This window comes from Eretmochelys imbricata, chromosome 15 (genome assembly GCF_965152235.1).
Source record: "Eretmochelys imbricata isolate rEreImb1 chromosome 15, rEreImb1.hap1, whole genome shotgun sequence".
NCBI classification, from domain to species: domain Eukaryota; kingdom Metazoa; phylum Chordata; order Testudines; family Cheloniidae; genus Eretmochelys; species Eretmochelys imbricata.
Genome location: NC_135586.1, coordinates 31,474,562 through 31,489,340, shown reverse-complemented (window position 1 = coordinate 31,489,340; position 14,779 = coordinate 31,474,562). Strand labels below are relative to the sequence as shown.

Genomic DNA, 14,779 nt, shown 5'->3' with positions numbered 1-14,779 from the left:
CTATCCTGACACCGGGAGGGTCTCCCTGGGCTAACGCCCTGGTTGCAATAAGCTGGACTTAGCAGCCCTGGCTGGTTAGACAAGTGTACCTTTATTGAGCTTTGCTTTGAGCACAGCTGAGTGGGCCCTGAGCCCGGGGGCCCAGCAGAAGGCAGGTAGGGGTAAGACGCGGAGGGGCAGAAGGGGGTGGCAGCGGCCTGGCGGTTGGCAGCACTCACTGCTGGATCCTCCGGATGGACTGAACCTGGGAGGTCTGCACGTGGGAGCCCAACTCCCGGAAGTGCTTGTATTCGCCCGCGTGACGGTCGCACTCCAGGATGTACTGGAAGCCCCGGTACCCAGGGAACTGGGAGCAGACCCAGCTGCGGAAGAAGCACAGGAGAAGCCATCGCCTTGGAGCCAGACCCAACCCCAGGGGAGCAGGGCGGGTGTCATGCGGACAGAGCGGTCAGGGACCCCACAGACTACAGTGCGCGGGGGGGGTCTGAACTCCTGGGGCCCTGGGCCCTCAGGGTCCTACCGATTCTCCGCAGCCATAGCATCCCACTCTGGGACCCTGCAGGGGCACTGAGTCCTGGCCTCGGGGCCTGGCAGCTACATGCCAGGGGAGTGCTGCGGCACTGCTGAGCCGGGTTGGGGGCTGGCACTTTCAGGTGGGTTTGGAGCTCAGCCATATTGCCCCTCCACCCCCGCCCCGCCCAGCCCAGCCCAGGGAGGTACTCACGCTCCAGAGTGAGCGCGGAAGGAGCTCACCGCGCTGCTCCCCCAGCCCATGGCTGGCAGCGAAGGGTAGTCGTCGCTCAGCTCCCCTTTCCGCCCCAGGAAGTTCTCCCACTCGAAGACCGTCATCTTGCTGTCCCGGTGATTCTGCAGCGAGGGGATAGAGAGATTGCAGATGGGCTGGGGACACCTCCTGATGCCCATGCTGGGCCTGCCCCCTCCACGGGGCCGCTCTGCCCCAGTGCAGCTCCCCACCCAGGAGGGCTGCTCCTGCTTCACCCAGTTGGACGAGACAAGCAGAAGCGGGCCCCGGCCGCTGGGAGCCAGGGCGCAGAGCAACTCAAAGGGCACCCACAAAGGCCTCAGGGAGCTTGGGGGTGGGCAGAAGCCCAGGAATGCCAGGCCGCTCTCTGCTGCTTCGCTGCAGGGGTCTTGGGCGCACACGGGGTGACTCGCACCCGGCACTGGGGGAGGCGGGTGACTGTCACAACACCGCCTCTCTCCAGGCTGGGACCTGGTCACTGGAGTGAGATGAGCATCAGCACACGCTGCCCTGCTCCCACCGGGCATCCCAAAGAAGGGCCGGACCTGAGCTCTACCTTTGTGTCCCTTCCCGGGTCAGTCCCGTGCAGCGCCCCTCACAGACATGGAGATGGAACTAGCCTGCTGCGTGCTAACGCGCACGACCCTACAGCCCGGGGCTGGGGCTGGGGCTGGGGCTGCACCAGCCTCGCCCCCATGAGCCGGGTGCAGCGGGGACCCTGGCTGCCCGGCTCCGTGTGCCAAGGCCCAGGCCATGAGAGCACTGACTGGCGTCCTCAGGGGGAGCACCGGCCGCGCTGCTTCCCCTTGCAGCTGGGCAGGGCTCGTCTGGTCAGCCCGCTGCTCTGCAGGGCCAGCAAGGCCGGGCGGGATGCGTGGGGGAGCGCGGGCGGCTGGGGAGGCCAGAGGGGGGCAATCGGCCAGGCCTGCAGGCAGCTCCCCAGCCCTACTCACAGCACAGGCGATGGGGCGGAAGGAGCTCATCCTCTCCACGTGGTAGGCATGGCTGCCGCTCCAGGCCTCCCAGCGAGGGTACTCACCTCGCTCCAGAACGAACTGCTGACCCTGGAAGCCCACGTGCTCAAAGCCTGCCCACCTGTGGGGAAAGCCAGAGCCCGGGTATCCAGGGAGATCAGGGGCCGTGAGTGCTCAGGCGACTGCGTTAGCTCGGGGCCGGGGCAACAGGCTGTGGCATACCTGCCAGAGACCTCAACTGGGATGACGAGCTGTCCAGCTCTGCATCCATGCCCACCGCCTCTGTGCTGGGTCCCAGGGCCCTGCTGGTCACTCCCCAGCCCTGCCCCTGCTAGCCTGTGCGGGAGATGGGGCTCATCACTGGCAGCCTGGCACATGGCAGGTTAGCACCCTGGCTGAAGTGAAGGTGCATGCATGTGCCCGCCCCGGGAGAGCTCCAAGGGGCTGGGCTGCTGCTCTCTGTGGCCGGTGGGGTTGGGTGGCTGGAGCTGGCAGCCCCTTGGGATGTGTTTACACCACTCCGGGAAGCAGAATGATTTCTCGGGGCAAAACACCAAGCGTTTTCAGGGACCAAATGTAATGGAAATCCCCGGTTTCCCAGGATGCCCTGCGGCACGAACAGCCCTCCAGGGAGCAATGGGGCGGCAGTTTGGGAGCGGCTGCGACGGGGGAGCAGGGTAGGGCTGTCCCGGGACTCACGCGCCACTCTCAATCTTGAAGGAGCGGACTGTCTGGAAGCCACACTCCCTCACGTCATAGCACTCGGCGGTGAACTCCTTCTTCCGGCCCTGGAAGAATGCCTCATCCCACACCACCATCTGGGGGAGGACAGCTGGGGTCAGGGGGCTGCTCTGGCATCATGGAGCGACGCTCCCTGGCTCCCGGAGGGCGCTGGGGGCATCCCACAGCCCAGGGGCAGCTCGCACATTGGAGCAGCATGGGGCTGACATCCCCTTAGGCCCCACACCATGGTCCTCCCGCGGAAGCTCAGCCCCAGGCCAGGCAAAGTGCAGTGGGGGAGCGAGCAATGGGTTGTGCTGGGCAAGGGTCCAGCTGTGACCTGCCTTTAGCCAGGACCCCGCAAGCCGGGGAGTGGTTTCTACATCCAGCCAGGCTCCCTGCCCCTGTGTTTGGCCTCAGCCCCAGGGCAGGGGGGGCGGGCTGCATGAGAGCAGGGAAGGGGTTAACTCCGCTGGTGCATGAAGGGCTTGGCTGGGTCTGGGCCAGGCAGGGGGATAACGTCTGTGAGAGACGGGGCCGGCCGGGGGGCGAGTCAGGTGCTCCAGGGAGAGGGGAGGGCTGGGCTGGGCCTCCACTCCTGCCCCATCTCTGGTGCCTGCCTGCAGTGAGCCACGGCCCGGCAGACAGCGGCGCTGAGCGCCTGAAGCTCCCAGGGAATGGGACTCTCGCCTGTGCCCTCTCAGCGGCGGGAAGGGCACTGCCCTCGGCTCGCTGCCTTCCTGTGGCACTGCTGGGCCTGGCTCGCAGGCCCTGCCCCAGCCTGTCGAGCTGGGGGACTCTGCGTCGCTGGGAAGTATCCCCACGCCGCAGTCAGCAGCCCCAGGGAAGGGGCCGCCACCCTCCCCCGGTGCTCTGTGCCGGAGCCCACGCCGGCTGCGTCCAGCAGAGGGCAGCAGTGCCCGGGCCCGAGCTGGCCCCCCTCAGCCGGAGCGGGGTGCAGGGAGCCCGGCTCTGCACGCACAGAGCTTGGCTGCAGCAAACGGGCGGTGTAACACGCCCTCAGACTGAACCCCACTGCCCCACCAGAGCCCCTGGAGCAGCTGGGCTGCTCCGCCAGCCCCCACTGCCCACTATCGCCTGTCCTACCGAGCTGGGACGGGCCTGGTGCCCAGGGCTCTGAGACTGCAGCCACAGGGGCAAACCGGCTGTGCCGGGCAAGGGGTGATTTCTGTCCCTCTGCAGGGGCCTTCAGCAGCCTGGGGCCTGGAGAGACCCCTCCCCGCCACACTCTCCCAGGCTTAGCAGCAGCAGGGGGACGAAGCGGGGTGTCAGACCAGACGCACCCTTTCCCTTCCCACCCCACCTAGCTGTGTCTGAGACGTGCCCTTCGCGCCGGCTCGCCATGGGACTGGCCATGGGGGGCTTTCAGCTTTACCATGCAAAGAGCCCAGCAAGTGGGTCCTGTTGCCCAGGTGTCAGCATGGGTCCTAATGCCAAACCAGCTCACGGCAATGCTCCCTCCCAAGACCCCACCTCGCCCGAGCATACCTTCCAGAGGCCAGAAAACTTAGTGCAGTGTTGGCTCATTATGGCTGTGTCCTGGGGAGGAAACGAGAAGACCAGATCGTTATAATCTGCTCCACGCAAATCTGTGTTGTTGGCAATGGACCGCAGGCTGAGAAACCCTCCCCAGGGGACTGGGCTGGAGGGGCGAGGTCACCCCACAGAGCTGGTGCCTCCCTTTGCCATTGCTAACCCCTCCTCTAGCCCTTCCTTCCTGCAGCCCCCGCCATCTGGGTCCGAGCCAATGCCACAGCCCCGTGGCCAGCTTATGCCTGGATCACACCCCCCATGGGGACACGGAGAGCAGCAGGAGGCCCCAGCCTAAGGTACGGTGCTGCAGCTGGGGCCGGGCACCCTAGGGATACCTCATCACTCCCATGCTCTGCAGACACTGGTGTTTTCATAGGCGAGGGAGGGGCTCACCTGGAAGGCACATGGGTGAGATGGGGGGGCTGGGATCCCCCTGCTCGGGTGGGACACAGACACGAAGCACAGATGCCTCATCCCGATCACGTGACCCCAGTGCCTGCATCTCAGATGCAGCCCAGCCCTCAGGGAGTTAACGCTCAGGCCTGCCCAGTGCTTGGCACCAGAGCCTGTTGTTAGGCCTGACACTAGTTAGGGTTTGCTGCAGCCTACAGAACAGTTGTGTGTGTCGGCTCCCTCCGGATCACTCACCGTCCTGGCAGCTGCTAGTAGAGCAGGGGAGCGGTGGGACCGTAAGTGCCCGGGGCGGCTGGCTCTTTGCAGGGAGCCACTGGACTCGAGTAGGAGAGCAAGCAGTGCAGCTCCTAGCTGGCGCTGGGGCAGAATCGATCATCCACGGAGCCCAGCCACGCCGGCCAGCTGCTGTTGGTGCATTTTCACCACGTGCCAGGGCAGTCTGAGCTCAGACACTAGCCAGCCTCAGGGTTGCTGCATGCAGCTCAGGACACAGCGGAGAGCACCAACCCCACAATGGCGGTGAGCAAACTGCCGCAGCTGGGAACTCGGAGCCTTCTCTGCCACCTCTTCTGTCACCGCTGGCTCTGCTCCGAGACCCCCTGCGTCAGCATCTGGTGTGTCCTGCAGGGTGCCGGGGCGGAGCCATGTGAGCAGCAGCGGGCCTAGCGTGCTCCCGAAGGGCAGGGCTTCCATCAGCATCCCTAGATGCTGCAGCCCTGTGCCCAACTTCGACCTGACCCTCAGGGCCAGCAGGTTCCTCTGGCCGGACGCCCTGCTCCAGGACAGAGTCCTTGGGCCCCATCAGCCAACTGCTGCTCCTGCCCAGTCGGACAGTCCTGCTCAGCCTCCCTGGAGAATCCCCGTCCCTTTGGGTGCCCACGCGCCCTTCCAGCTCCAAGTCAAAGAGCATCTTGCAGTGAACGCTGGCCAATGGAGACTGCTCCCTGCACTTACCTGGTGAGGAGCGGCTGGACTCCCGGGGAGGTGACCTGGCCAGCAGTGGCTCTGGCTGGGTTTTTATAACCTCCAGATAGAGACAGAGACAGGCAGAGCATTACAGAACCCCCTTGCTCAGCACATGGCGGGGAGGGACCTGGGGCAGAACAAAGCCTCTTCTGCAGAGCAGCTAATGCACCCACAGCCAGCAGTGCCAAGCTCCCTGCTCAGCCAGGAGACTGCCCTGGGCTCATCCCCGAGGGAGTCACCCTCCTTCCAGATGGCAAACAGCAGCTCTCCCTTGAGCTGCCTTCCTGGAGAACCGCCTCTGGCCCCGCTCACCCCTCGGTGGCTGCTTTGCTGCCCCATCCAATGTGGGAGAGCATCTCTCCGATGGGGCTGCCAGCCCGTGCCAGCAGCCACCCCTGGCTGAGTCCGTGGGTGGGTGAGTGGGGGCGGGCAGCTGTGAGCGAGACCCTGAGCTTGTCTCTAGCACCCTGCCCAGCACTTGCTGGGCCTGGGATCTTGCTCTGAAACGTCTTCTGGGTGACAGGACTGGCAGCATGGGCCCGCACACGCTGGCGGAGAGGTGCCTGGCTCCCTACGCTTGTACTGGTCTCCCTCGGGGTCTGCCTCAGTGGGACTCGCTGAGCAGAGTGGGGCTGCAGGCCTAGAGGTCCAGGCTAAGGAGGCGGTGAAGCCATGGGGCTTGCCCTGGAGAAAGAGGCAGACCCCCAGGGGGTCTGCCCCATTGACGGTGGCCTCTCGGAGGCTGTTCCAAATCTGGGGCTGCGGCATCGGCCCTGTGGAGCCATGACTCTGTCCTCACCCCTGGGTGGTGCGGCACAGCAGGAGGTGGGGAAGGGATCATAACTCCTGAGTCAGGCCAGGGGGGTCTGACCCTCCCCCTACCAGAACCACCACACAGTGTGGTGTGGTGAGCCAGCTCGGCACAGAAGAGGCCCGTGGCTATGTCCTCCTAGCCCCGGGAGAGCAGGTACCGGGAGGCAGCCCCAGCAGCACGCAGCCGAGGGCCAGAGCCCGAGGCTGCTGCTCGTTCTGCGTGTGCACCTGTGACACCCGGCTTTACAGCAGCTGCTCCCACGACGCTCGGGGGGGGCACTTGCAGGGAGCACGGTGCCATGGAATGGGCGTGACCTGCCTGCCTCCTGGCTGTGCCCCACCACACTATCATGTGCATTGGTACCCCCGGGAGTGAGGCTAGCTGCCCCTCAGCGGGGAAGTGACGCACATATCCAAGAGGGCTGCATTCACACAGCCTGGCTGTGGTGCAGCCGGGGCCCTGGGAGAGGATGGGAAGGGAAAGCGTGGTTACAGGAACAAGTAAATCAGGTGGATGCACATTGTGGGTCAACTTGGGATGGGAGCAGCCGGTTTGCTCAGCAGGGCCCTGTGTACTGCTCCCCTTTGTGCTCCATCAGGATGGCGGGTGGGTCTGGCTCGCAGGGCCTGGGGCAAGTCCTTCTTCAGGTTTGGATTGTGTGGGGTTCAAACAAGTGCCGATATTTAACGCGAGCCTCAGGTTAAGCTGTGCAGTATGTAGCATTGTAACGGTGGGCCTTTCTTTTCAGTGCACCAGCGCTCCCTCCTGGTGAGGGTAGAGCTGAGCTGAGATAAGCAGCGAGATTTGAAACACAAGGTCACTTGCTAGGCGAACTCGAGAGCCATGAACAGAAGCAGCTAACAGGAGCGTTTCAAAGAGAGGTTGGAGAGGGAGCGGTCTTTCTCTAGGTCCAACTCTACGTGTGGTATCAAGATGGCCAGTGAAGGATCAGTAGAGGTGAGCTGCATCAGATGTGCCATGTTCTCTTTCCTTCCTGAAGCCAGCAGGAACTTCCGGTGTATGAAGTACATGTTGATGGCTGTGCTGGAAGAAAACATCCTTGGAATTGCTAAACCATATACATGACAATTTCCTAACTCAAAATGTGTTTCATCCAACACTGAGGAATTCTATATTAGTCCGTGTCTTGACACATAAAGAGGAACTGATCACAGAACTAAAAGTTAGTGGTTGCTTAGGTGCAAATAATCATGACTTAATTACATTTGTGATGTGCAAACAGAATAAAGTCCAAACCCGTAATGTATGTATTTGGGGCTTTAAAGGAGCCATGTTCACAAAGCTGAAAACTATTATGGGTCAAATCAGTTGGGAGAGAGAATTTAAACAGACAAATATAACTGATAGTTGGGAACTGTATAAGAACATTTTACTAGATGCCCAAAAAGCCACAATCCCACAGTTAAGAAAGAAGATCACACTGATCAAAAAAGCAGCCTAGTTTAGAGGAGGAGTGAAAGCAGCTCTAGAAAATATAGAAACAACATATAACAAATGGAAAAAGGGAAAGTTGATAGGAAAGAATATAAAGTAGATGTTAGAAAATGTAGAAAATCTTTAAGGGAAGCTAAAGAAGACAAGTAAAAATCAGTGGCCAGCAGGGTTAAGGACAATGAGAAGGTTTTCAGTATATTAGGAACAAAAAGAATCCTAAAATAATATTGGTCCATTACTAGTTGGAAATGGTAGAATTGTCACTAATAATGCAGAAAAGGCTGAAGTGTTCAATACCTATTTTTGCGCCTTATTTGGGAAAAAGTCAGATGATGTAATCATACTATATGATGATTAAATACTTTCCACTCCAACAGGAAGCAAGAAGGATGTTAAGTAGAAGCTATTAACGTTAGACATTTTAAAATCAGCAGGTCCAGATAACTTGCATCCAAGAGTTTTTAAAGAGCTGGCTAAAGAGCTCTCTGGACCATTAATGTTGCTTTTTCATAAGTCTTGGAACACGAGGGAAGTTCCAGAAGACTAGAAGAAAGCTAATGTTGTGACAATATTTAAAAAGGGTAAATGAAATGATGCAGGTAGTCATAGGCTGCCAGCCTGACATAGATCCTGAGCAAAAGAATGGAACATCTGATAAAGGAGTTGAGTAATAAAGAATTAAAGGAGAGTAGTATAATTAATGCCAGGTGTGAAGAATATGGGAGATTTCTGCATTATTTTAATTAAATAATGTGTGTGACTCCATTTACCTGTTTAATCTTGTGCTGCTTGTTAGTGAAAGGGGTTAACTTCTTTCCAAAGTCACTCACTGGAAGTGGGGAATAGGTGATCAGTAGACTGATCAGTGTGTCACATAGCCATGTCTGGGCTGGAGGAGTGGACTATCAAGACTCATAGCCATTTGAAAAGCTCTAACTGAGCAGTACAATGGCTGTGCTAAAGAAGGTGACCAAACCAAGAAAACTGGTTCTGCCAAAAGAAAAGGAGGACTAGTGGCACCTTAGAGACTAACCAATTTATTTGAGCATAAGCTTTCGTGAGCTACAGCTCACTTCATCGGATGCATTCAGTGGAAAATACAGTGAGGAGATTTATATACACACAGAACATGAAAAAATGGGTGTTACCATACACACTGTAAAGAGAGTGATCACTTAAGATGAGCTATTACCAGCAGGAGAGCGGGGGGGGGGGGGGGGGAGGGGGAGGGGAGGAGAAAAAACCTTTTGTAGTGATAATCAAGGTGGGCCATTTCCAGCAGTTAACAGGAACTTCCGAGGAGCAGGGGGGGGGGGGGGGGTGTGGAAATAAACATGGGGAAATAGTTTTACTTTGTGTAATGACCCATCCATTCCCAGTCTCTATTCAAGCCTAAATTAATTGTATCCAGTTTGCAAATTAATTCCAATTCAGCAGTCTCTCGTTGCAGTCTGTTTTTGAAGTCTTTTTGTTTTAATATTGTGACCTTTAGGTCTGAGATCGAGTGACCAGAGAGATTGAAGTGTTCTCCGACTGGTTTATGAATGTTATAATTCTTGACATCTGATTTGTGTCCATTTATTCTTTTACGTAGAGACTGTCCAGTTTGACCAGTGTACATGGCGGAGGGGCATTGCTGGCAATTGATGGCATATATCACATTGGTAGATGTGCAGGTGAACGAGCTTCTGATAGCGTGGCTGATGTGATTAGGCCCTGTGATGGTGTCCCCTGAATAGATATGTGGACACAGTTGGCAACGGGCTTTGTTGAAAGGATAAGTTCCTGGGTTAGTGGTTCTGTTGTGTGGTGTGTGGTTGCTGGTGAGTATTTACTTCAGGTTGGGGGGATGTCTGTAGGCAACGACTGGCCTGTCTCCCAAGATTTGTGAGAGTGATGGGTCATCCCTCAGGATAGGTTGTAGATCCTTGATGATGCGTTGGAGAGGTTTTAGTTGGGGGCTGAAGGTGACGGCTAGAGGCGTTCTGTTATTATCTTTGTTGGGCCTGTCCTGTAGTAGGTGACTTCTGGGAACTCTTCTGGCTCTGTCAATTTGTTTCTTCACTTCAGCAGGTGGGTACTGTAGTTGTTAAGAACGCTTGATAGAGATCTTGAAGGTGTTTGTCTCTGTCGGAGGGGTTGGAGCAAATGCGGTTGTATCGTAGAGCTTGGCTGTAGACAATGGATCGTGTAGTGTGGTCAGGGTGAAAGCTGGAGGCATGTAGGTAGGAATAGCGGTCAGTAGGTTTCCAGTATAGGGTGGTGTTTATGTGACCATCGTTTATTAGCACCGTAGTGTCCAGGAAGTGGATCTCTTGTGTGGACTGGTCCAGGCTGAGGTTGATGTTGGGATGGAAATTGTTAAAATCATTTTCTTCCTCCCCACCCCCCGCTCTCCTGCTGGTAATAGCTCATCTTAAGTGATCACTCTCCTTACAGTATGTATGATAACACCCATTTTTTCATGTTCCGTGTGTATATAAATCTCCTCACTGTATTTTCCACTGAATGCATCCGATGAAGTGAGCTGTAGCTCACGAAAGCTTATGCTCAAGTAAATTGGTTAGTCTCTAAGGTGCCACAAGTCCTCCTTTTCTTTTTGCGAATACAGACTAACACGGCTGCTACTCTGAAAGCTGGTTCTGCCAAGTGAGCTAGTAACCAGGCAACAGGTCACCTGGTGTGGGACTTTGATCACCTTTGATTGGGGTCTGGATGTTACAAAAGGAAAGGCTATTTGGGAGAGTGGAAGGTTGCTGACTGCAGGGGTCAGAGAGAGACTTTAAGACTGGAAGAGAAGCCATGAGCTATGAGGGGCTCACTAGACGACTCTGACCAAATCCCCCAAACCACTCAGGCATAGTGAGGAAATTGAGACAAGGAAGGGCGTGTAGGTGTGTCATTCTCTGGATCTGTGTATCTCTTCTGCAAAGGGAAAGAAAAGGGTGAATGTGTTGGAAATATTTGTAAAGCCTTTGTCTGTTCGTTTCAGCTATCACATGTCCCTGAGGCAGTGAACGGTGTGACCCAGGGTGCCACAGGGCTGGAGCTCTGGAAAGGGAGATGTGCACGCAGCTGGAGTGTCTGAGGGAGATGGTGCGAATGTCGGAGGCTACGCAGGTGGACTGCAGGCTCTCAGTACTCAGAAGGGGGTGCTGGAAGGAGGATCTGCACCCGAGAGCGTGCCTGGAGACCCAGAGGCAGAGGCCAGGCCTGGGCCCTGGAAGCTGAGAGCACACGAATCCATTGTGGTGGTGGCAAGGATCTGACACCATTCATCATGAGTCTGTGGGAAAGAGCTCTTGTCAAACTGACAGGACATCTTTTTTTGATGAGATCATAAACTGAGCAGGGGGCTTGGGTGCTCACGTGGCCTGGGGAGGAGGACGCAGGGAGGTGGGAGCAGGGGTCTGGAGGGCTGAGAAGGGCTGGTGGGTCCCCAAAAGAGACAAAATGTTGTCGATGGGTTGCCTTAGCAAAAGGCTTGGGAACCACTGATCGAGCAGATAAAGGTCTCACATGAGTCAGTGTCGGAAGCTGAAGCTAGATAAATTCAACTGCAAATTTTGAACCATGAGGATAATTAACCCTTGCAACAGCTTCTTAGAGGGTTCTCCATCACTGGCCATTTTTAAATCTAGGGATCAGATGTTCTTCTGATAGATCTGCTCTAGTTCAACCACAGCGGATGTGAACCAGGAATTCAGGCAAGTTCTATGGCCTGTGTTATACAGGAGGCCAAACTAGATGATTATGAAGGGGCCGTCTGGCTTTCTGAAATGGCCTTTAATGTGGAAAAGGCCCACAGGCCTGGCCCAAGCACTCGTGACCAGGAATCAGGCCGAGAAGGTGCTTTCAATACTAGCAGGAGAAAGGAAATTTCCAGCATGACAAAGGGGTCGATCGCTCAGCAGGTGGTGATGGACAGACCCTTGTCACTGACACCCAGGTATGAAGAACAGGGCCCCAGCAGACATTGGCAGGGCTGAAAGGATCGTGTTGTCTGGTTATGAGGGAGGAAGGACAGCCTAGCTGATAGATCTCTGAACTCAGGACCCCTACGTTTGATTTCTTTCTCAGCGACAGGCTTCCTGTGTGACCTTGGACAGGCCAGGTAGTCTCCCTGGGCCTCCATTCCCATCGGTATCTTAGGGATAACAGCCCTGCCCTGGCGCACAGGGTGTGGGGAGGGTAATATCGCTCGATGCTGTGAGGGGCTCGAGCACTACAGGGACTGGAGGGTGTAAGTACCCCGTTCTCCCAGCTGGACCTTGGCCGCAGCCTGCGAGGCCATGGATAGAGAGGAAAGCAAACAAAGGCTGGGCTGTCAGGATTTGTCCAGTTGGAGCGGTCCCGGGGCTGGTGTGGCGGTGGGAGTGGAGCCCCGGCCCACCTGTTCAGTGAGAGAGAGGCACAGGCTGAGCCTGCAGAGGGGTGCAATGTGCCCCCCAGGAGGGGGTTTCAGGGCCTCTCCCCAACCCATCAGTGCCCCATATCCAATTGTCCCTCCCCATGGGAGGCCCCTGGCTCCCACACAGAGGCCCGTGGCCCAGCATGTGCCAAGTCCAGCCTGGCTATTGCATTGTGAAGGTGGCAGGGAGGGGTTTCTGGGAGGGCTGATTACTGGAGGGGTGATGGGCAATGGGGGGTGCATCCCCAAGCACACCAAGCAGGGGCTGGGAGAGCCCTAGGAGGTTCCTTAGGGGAGTGGCTGACTCACAGGCTGCCCCAGGCCCCACACCGCCCACTCTCTGACCATCCCAGAATGAGGTTAACCCTCTGAGCGAGGGGGCTGGAGGATTCCTGCAGGGCCATCAGCCCTAGATTGGCCCAGCCAGGGTCCTCCTGCTCCAGGCCCACCTGCGCATCTGCCCTGCAATGGAGCTGTGGCCATTTGGGCCCTGGAGCAGCCCGGGCCTGGGAGGGAGGGCAGCAGGCCCTGGGGACCCATGCCTCTCAGAGGAGCCTAGAGCAGCAGGCCAAGCTTTTAGGGGGCCTGGGAGGAGGCAGAGGTGTGGGGTCTGGGTCTGGGCACAGCTCTGCATGTGCCCTGGCTGGGTGTCTGCACTCCCAGCAGCCAGGCTCCATGTGGGGTGGGAAAGCAGCCCTGTCAGGCCTTTCTGTTGTGCCCCGGGCTCACAATGGAAAGTGCTGGGTTCAGCGGCTCTGCATGGGCCTGACAGAGGTTTCCAGCTCATTGACCACATTGCAAGATGTGATGACTGCGAGCATCAGGGCAGACACTGATGAGCTCGCACTTCCATTGTGCGCCGGCCCGGGGCTCTGTCCTTGCCAGGCTATAAAGTGGGGGCTTCACTGGACCCCAAAACACATTCCCGCTCATTCCACCAAGAAGCAGCAGCTGCCCAGGTAAGAAGACAAAGTACCCTGGGCAAACAGCTGGTAGGGCAGAGGGCCTGGCCCAGGGAGCAGGGACAGACCCTGGCCAAGGGACGGCAGGGCAGAGAGCCCACCCCGGAGCAGGGACAGACTATGGCAAAGGGCTGGTAGGGCAGAGGGCCTGGCCCAGGGAGCAGGGACAGACCCTGGCCAAGGGACAGCAGGGTAGAGAGCCCACCCCGGAGCAGGGACAGACTATGGCAAAGGGCTGGTAGGGCAGAGGGCCTGGCCCAGGGAGCAGGGACAGACCCTGGCCAAGGGACGGCAGGGCAGAGAGCCCACCCTGGAGCAGGGACAGACTATGGCAAAGGGCTGGTAGGGCAGAGGGCCTGGCCCAGGGAGCAGGGACAGACCCTGGCCAAGGGACGGCAGGGCAGAGAGTCCACCTCGGAGCAGGGACAGACTATGGCAAAGGGCTGGTAGGGCAGAGGGCCTGGCCCAGGGAGCAGGGACAGACCCTGGCCAAGGGACGGCAGGGCAGAGAGCCCACCTCGGAGCAGGGACAGACTATGGCAAAGGGCTGGTAGGGCAGAGGGCCTGGCCCAGGGAGCAGGGACAGACCCTGGCCAAGGGACGGCAGGGCAGAGAGCCCACCCCGGAGCAGGGACAGACTATGGCAAAGGGCTGGTAGGGCAGAGGGCCTGGCCCAGGGAGCAGGGACAGACCCTGGCCAAGGGACGGCAGGGCAGAGAGCCCACCTCGGAGCAGGGACAGACTATGGCAAAGGGCTGGTAGGGCAGAGGGCCTGGCCCAGGGCGCAGGGACAGACCCTGGCCAAGGGACGGCAGGGCAGAGAGCCCACCCCAGAGCAGGGACAGACTATGGCAAAGGGCTGGCAGGGCAGAGGGCCTGGGCAGATGTGCACTTTGCCAGGTGTTCCCAGCACGTGCTGGGGAGGGTCAGTGGAGGCAGACGTGCCCCCTTCCCTTGCTGTGACTACTAGAGCAGGGGCTGTGGGTCGTAGGGCATGGTGCCCTTGGCCATATCATGGCGTGCCCCACTGGCGAGATGCCAGGAGCTGTGCCCCATTCTCCCCACAAATCCACCATGGGCCACGCTCCATCTGTGCAGCACACTCACAATTCCCAGACAGGTTGTGGCGGCTATTGGAAATTCAACTGCAATTAGCTCCCTATGTCCTTGGGATCTTTCTGCTCTCTGACTGGCTGCCCCTAACGATTAGGTTCCGGATTCCTGGGTTGTCTTTGTGCTGAGCATTTGCCCTGCCCCAGCACACCCTTCAGACTGCATTCCCACAAGCGCTGGCCCCTGGCAGGAGACCCCCGCTCCGGGCTATGTGCAGACAGTGACCCCAAAGGGGCCTGGGCAGGGCATGGGAATCCATTATCTCAGCACCCACCCAGCTCCAGTTATTCCCTGCCAGCCAACTGCAAAAGCAGCAAACAGCTAAAGAGGGGCAAGGAGGCAGTGTGGGCCTGGGGTTGCATAGCCGCCAGCGCAAGGCACCCACCCCGCCCCTGAGGGCAGGGAGGCTGAGGCAGTCAAAGGGGATGACAGCAATCCATTGGGTGTGAAGGACCATTGCTGGCTCTCTGGGCTAGCTGCAAGCTGACTGTGCAGTGGACAGAGCAGCCCAAGGGAGGAGAGAACAACCCTCTGCTGGGGCCTCGGGCTTGGGGTTGTTTTTGTGACATACGCACTAACCTGCAAATGATGTCTCCTTTCAGTGCCCCTCTTTGACCTGAGCTGACCACAGCA

General features: G+C 58.1%; 1 protein-coding gene across 1 annotated transcript; it reads right to left on the bottom strand.

Annotated features, from left to right (window-relative positions):
- Positions 1-214: 214 nt before the first annotated feature.
- Positions 215-4,005, bottom strand: CRYBA4 (crystallin beta A4). Its single transcript, XM_077835218.1, has 5 exons — positions 3,967-4,005; positions 2,437-2,555; positions 1,717-1,858; positions 725-867; positions 215-362 (listed from the first exon to the last, which is right to left on the bottom strand). The coding sequence occupies exons 1-5, from the start codon at positions 4,003-4,005 to the stop codon at positions 215-217; spliced, it is 591 nt and encodes a 196-aa protein (XP_077691344.1).
- Between the last annotated feature and the right edge of the window lie 10,774 nt (positions 4,006-14,779).

Bases quoted from the DNA above. Each gene is read 5' to 3' on its own strand.
- CRYBA4 (XM_077835218.1), bottom strand. From the start codon at position 4,005: ATGAGCCAACACTGCACTAAGTTTTCTGGCCTCTGGAAG. The intron at 2,556-3,966 runs GTATGCTCGGGC...GTCCTCCCCCAG, and splicing joins AGTTTTCTGGCCTCTGGAAG to ATGGTGGTGTGGGATGAGGC. The intron at 868-1,716 runs GTGAGTAGGGCT...CCCTCGCTGCAG, and splicing joins TCCGCCCCATCGCCTGTGCT to AATCACCGGGACAGCAAGAT.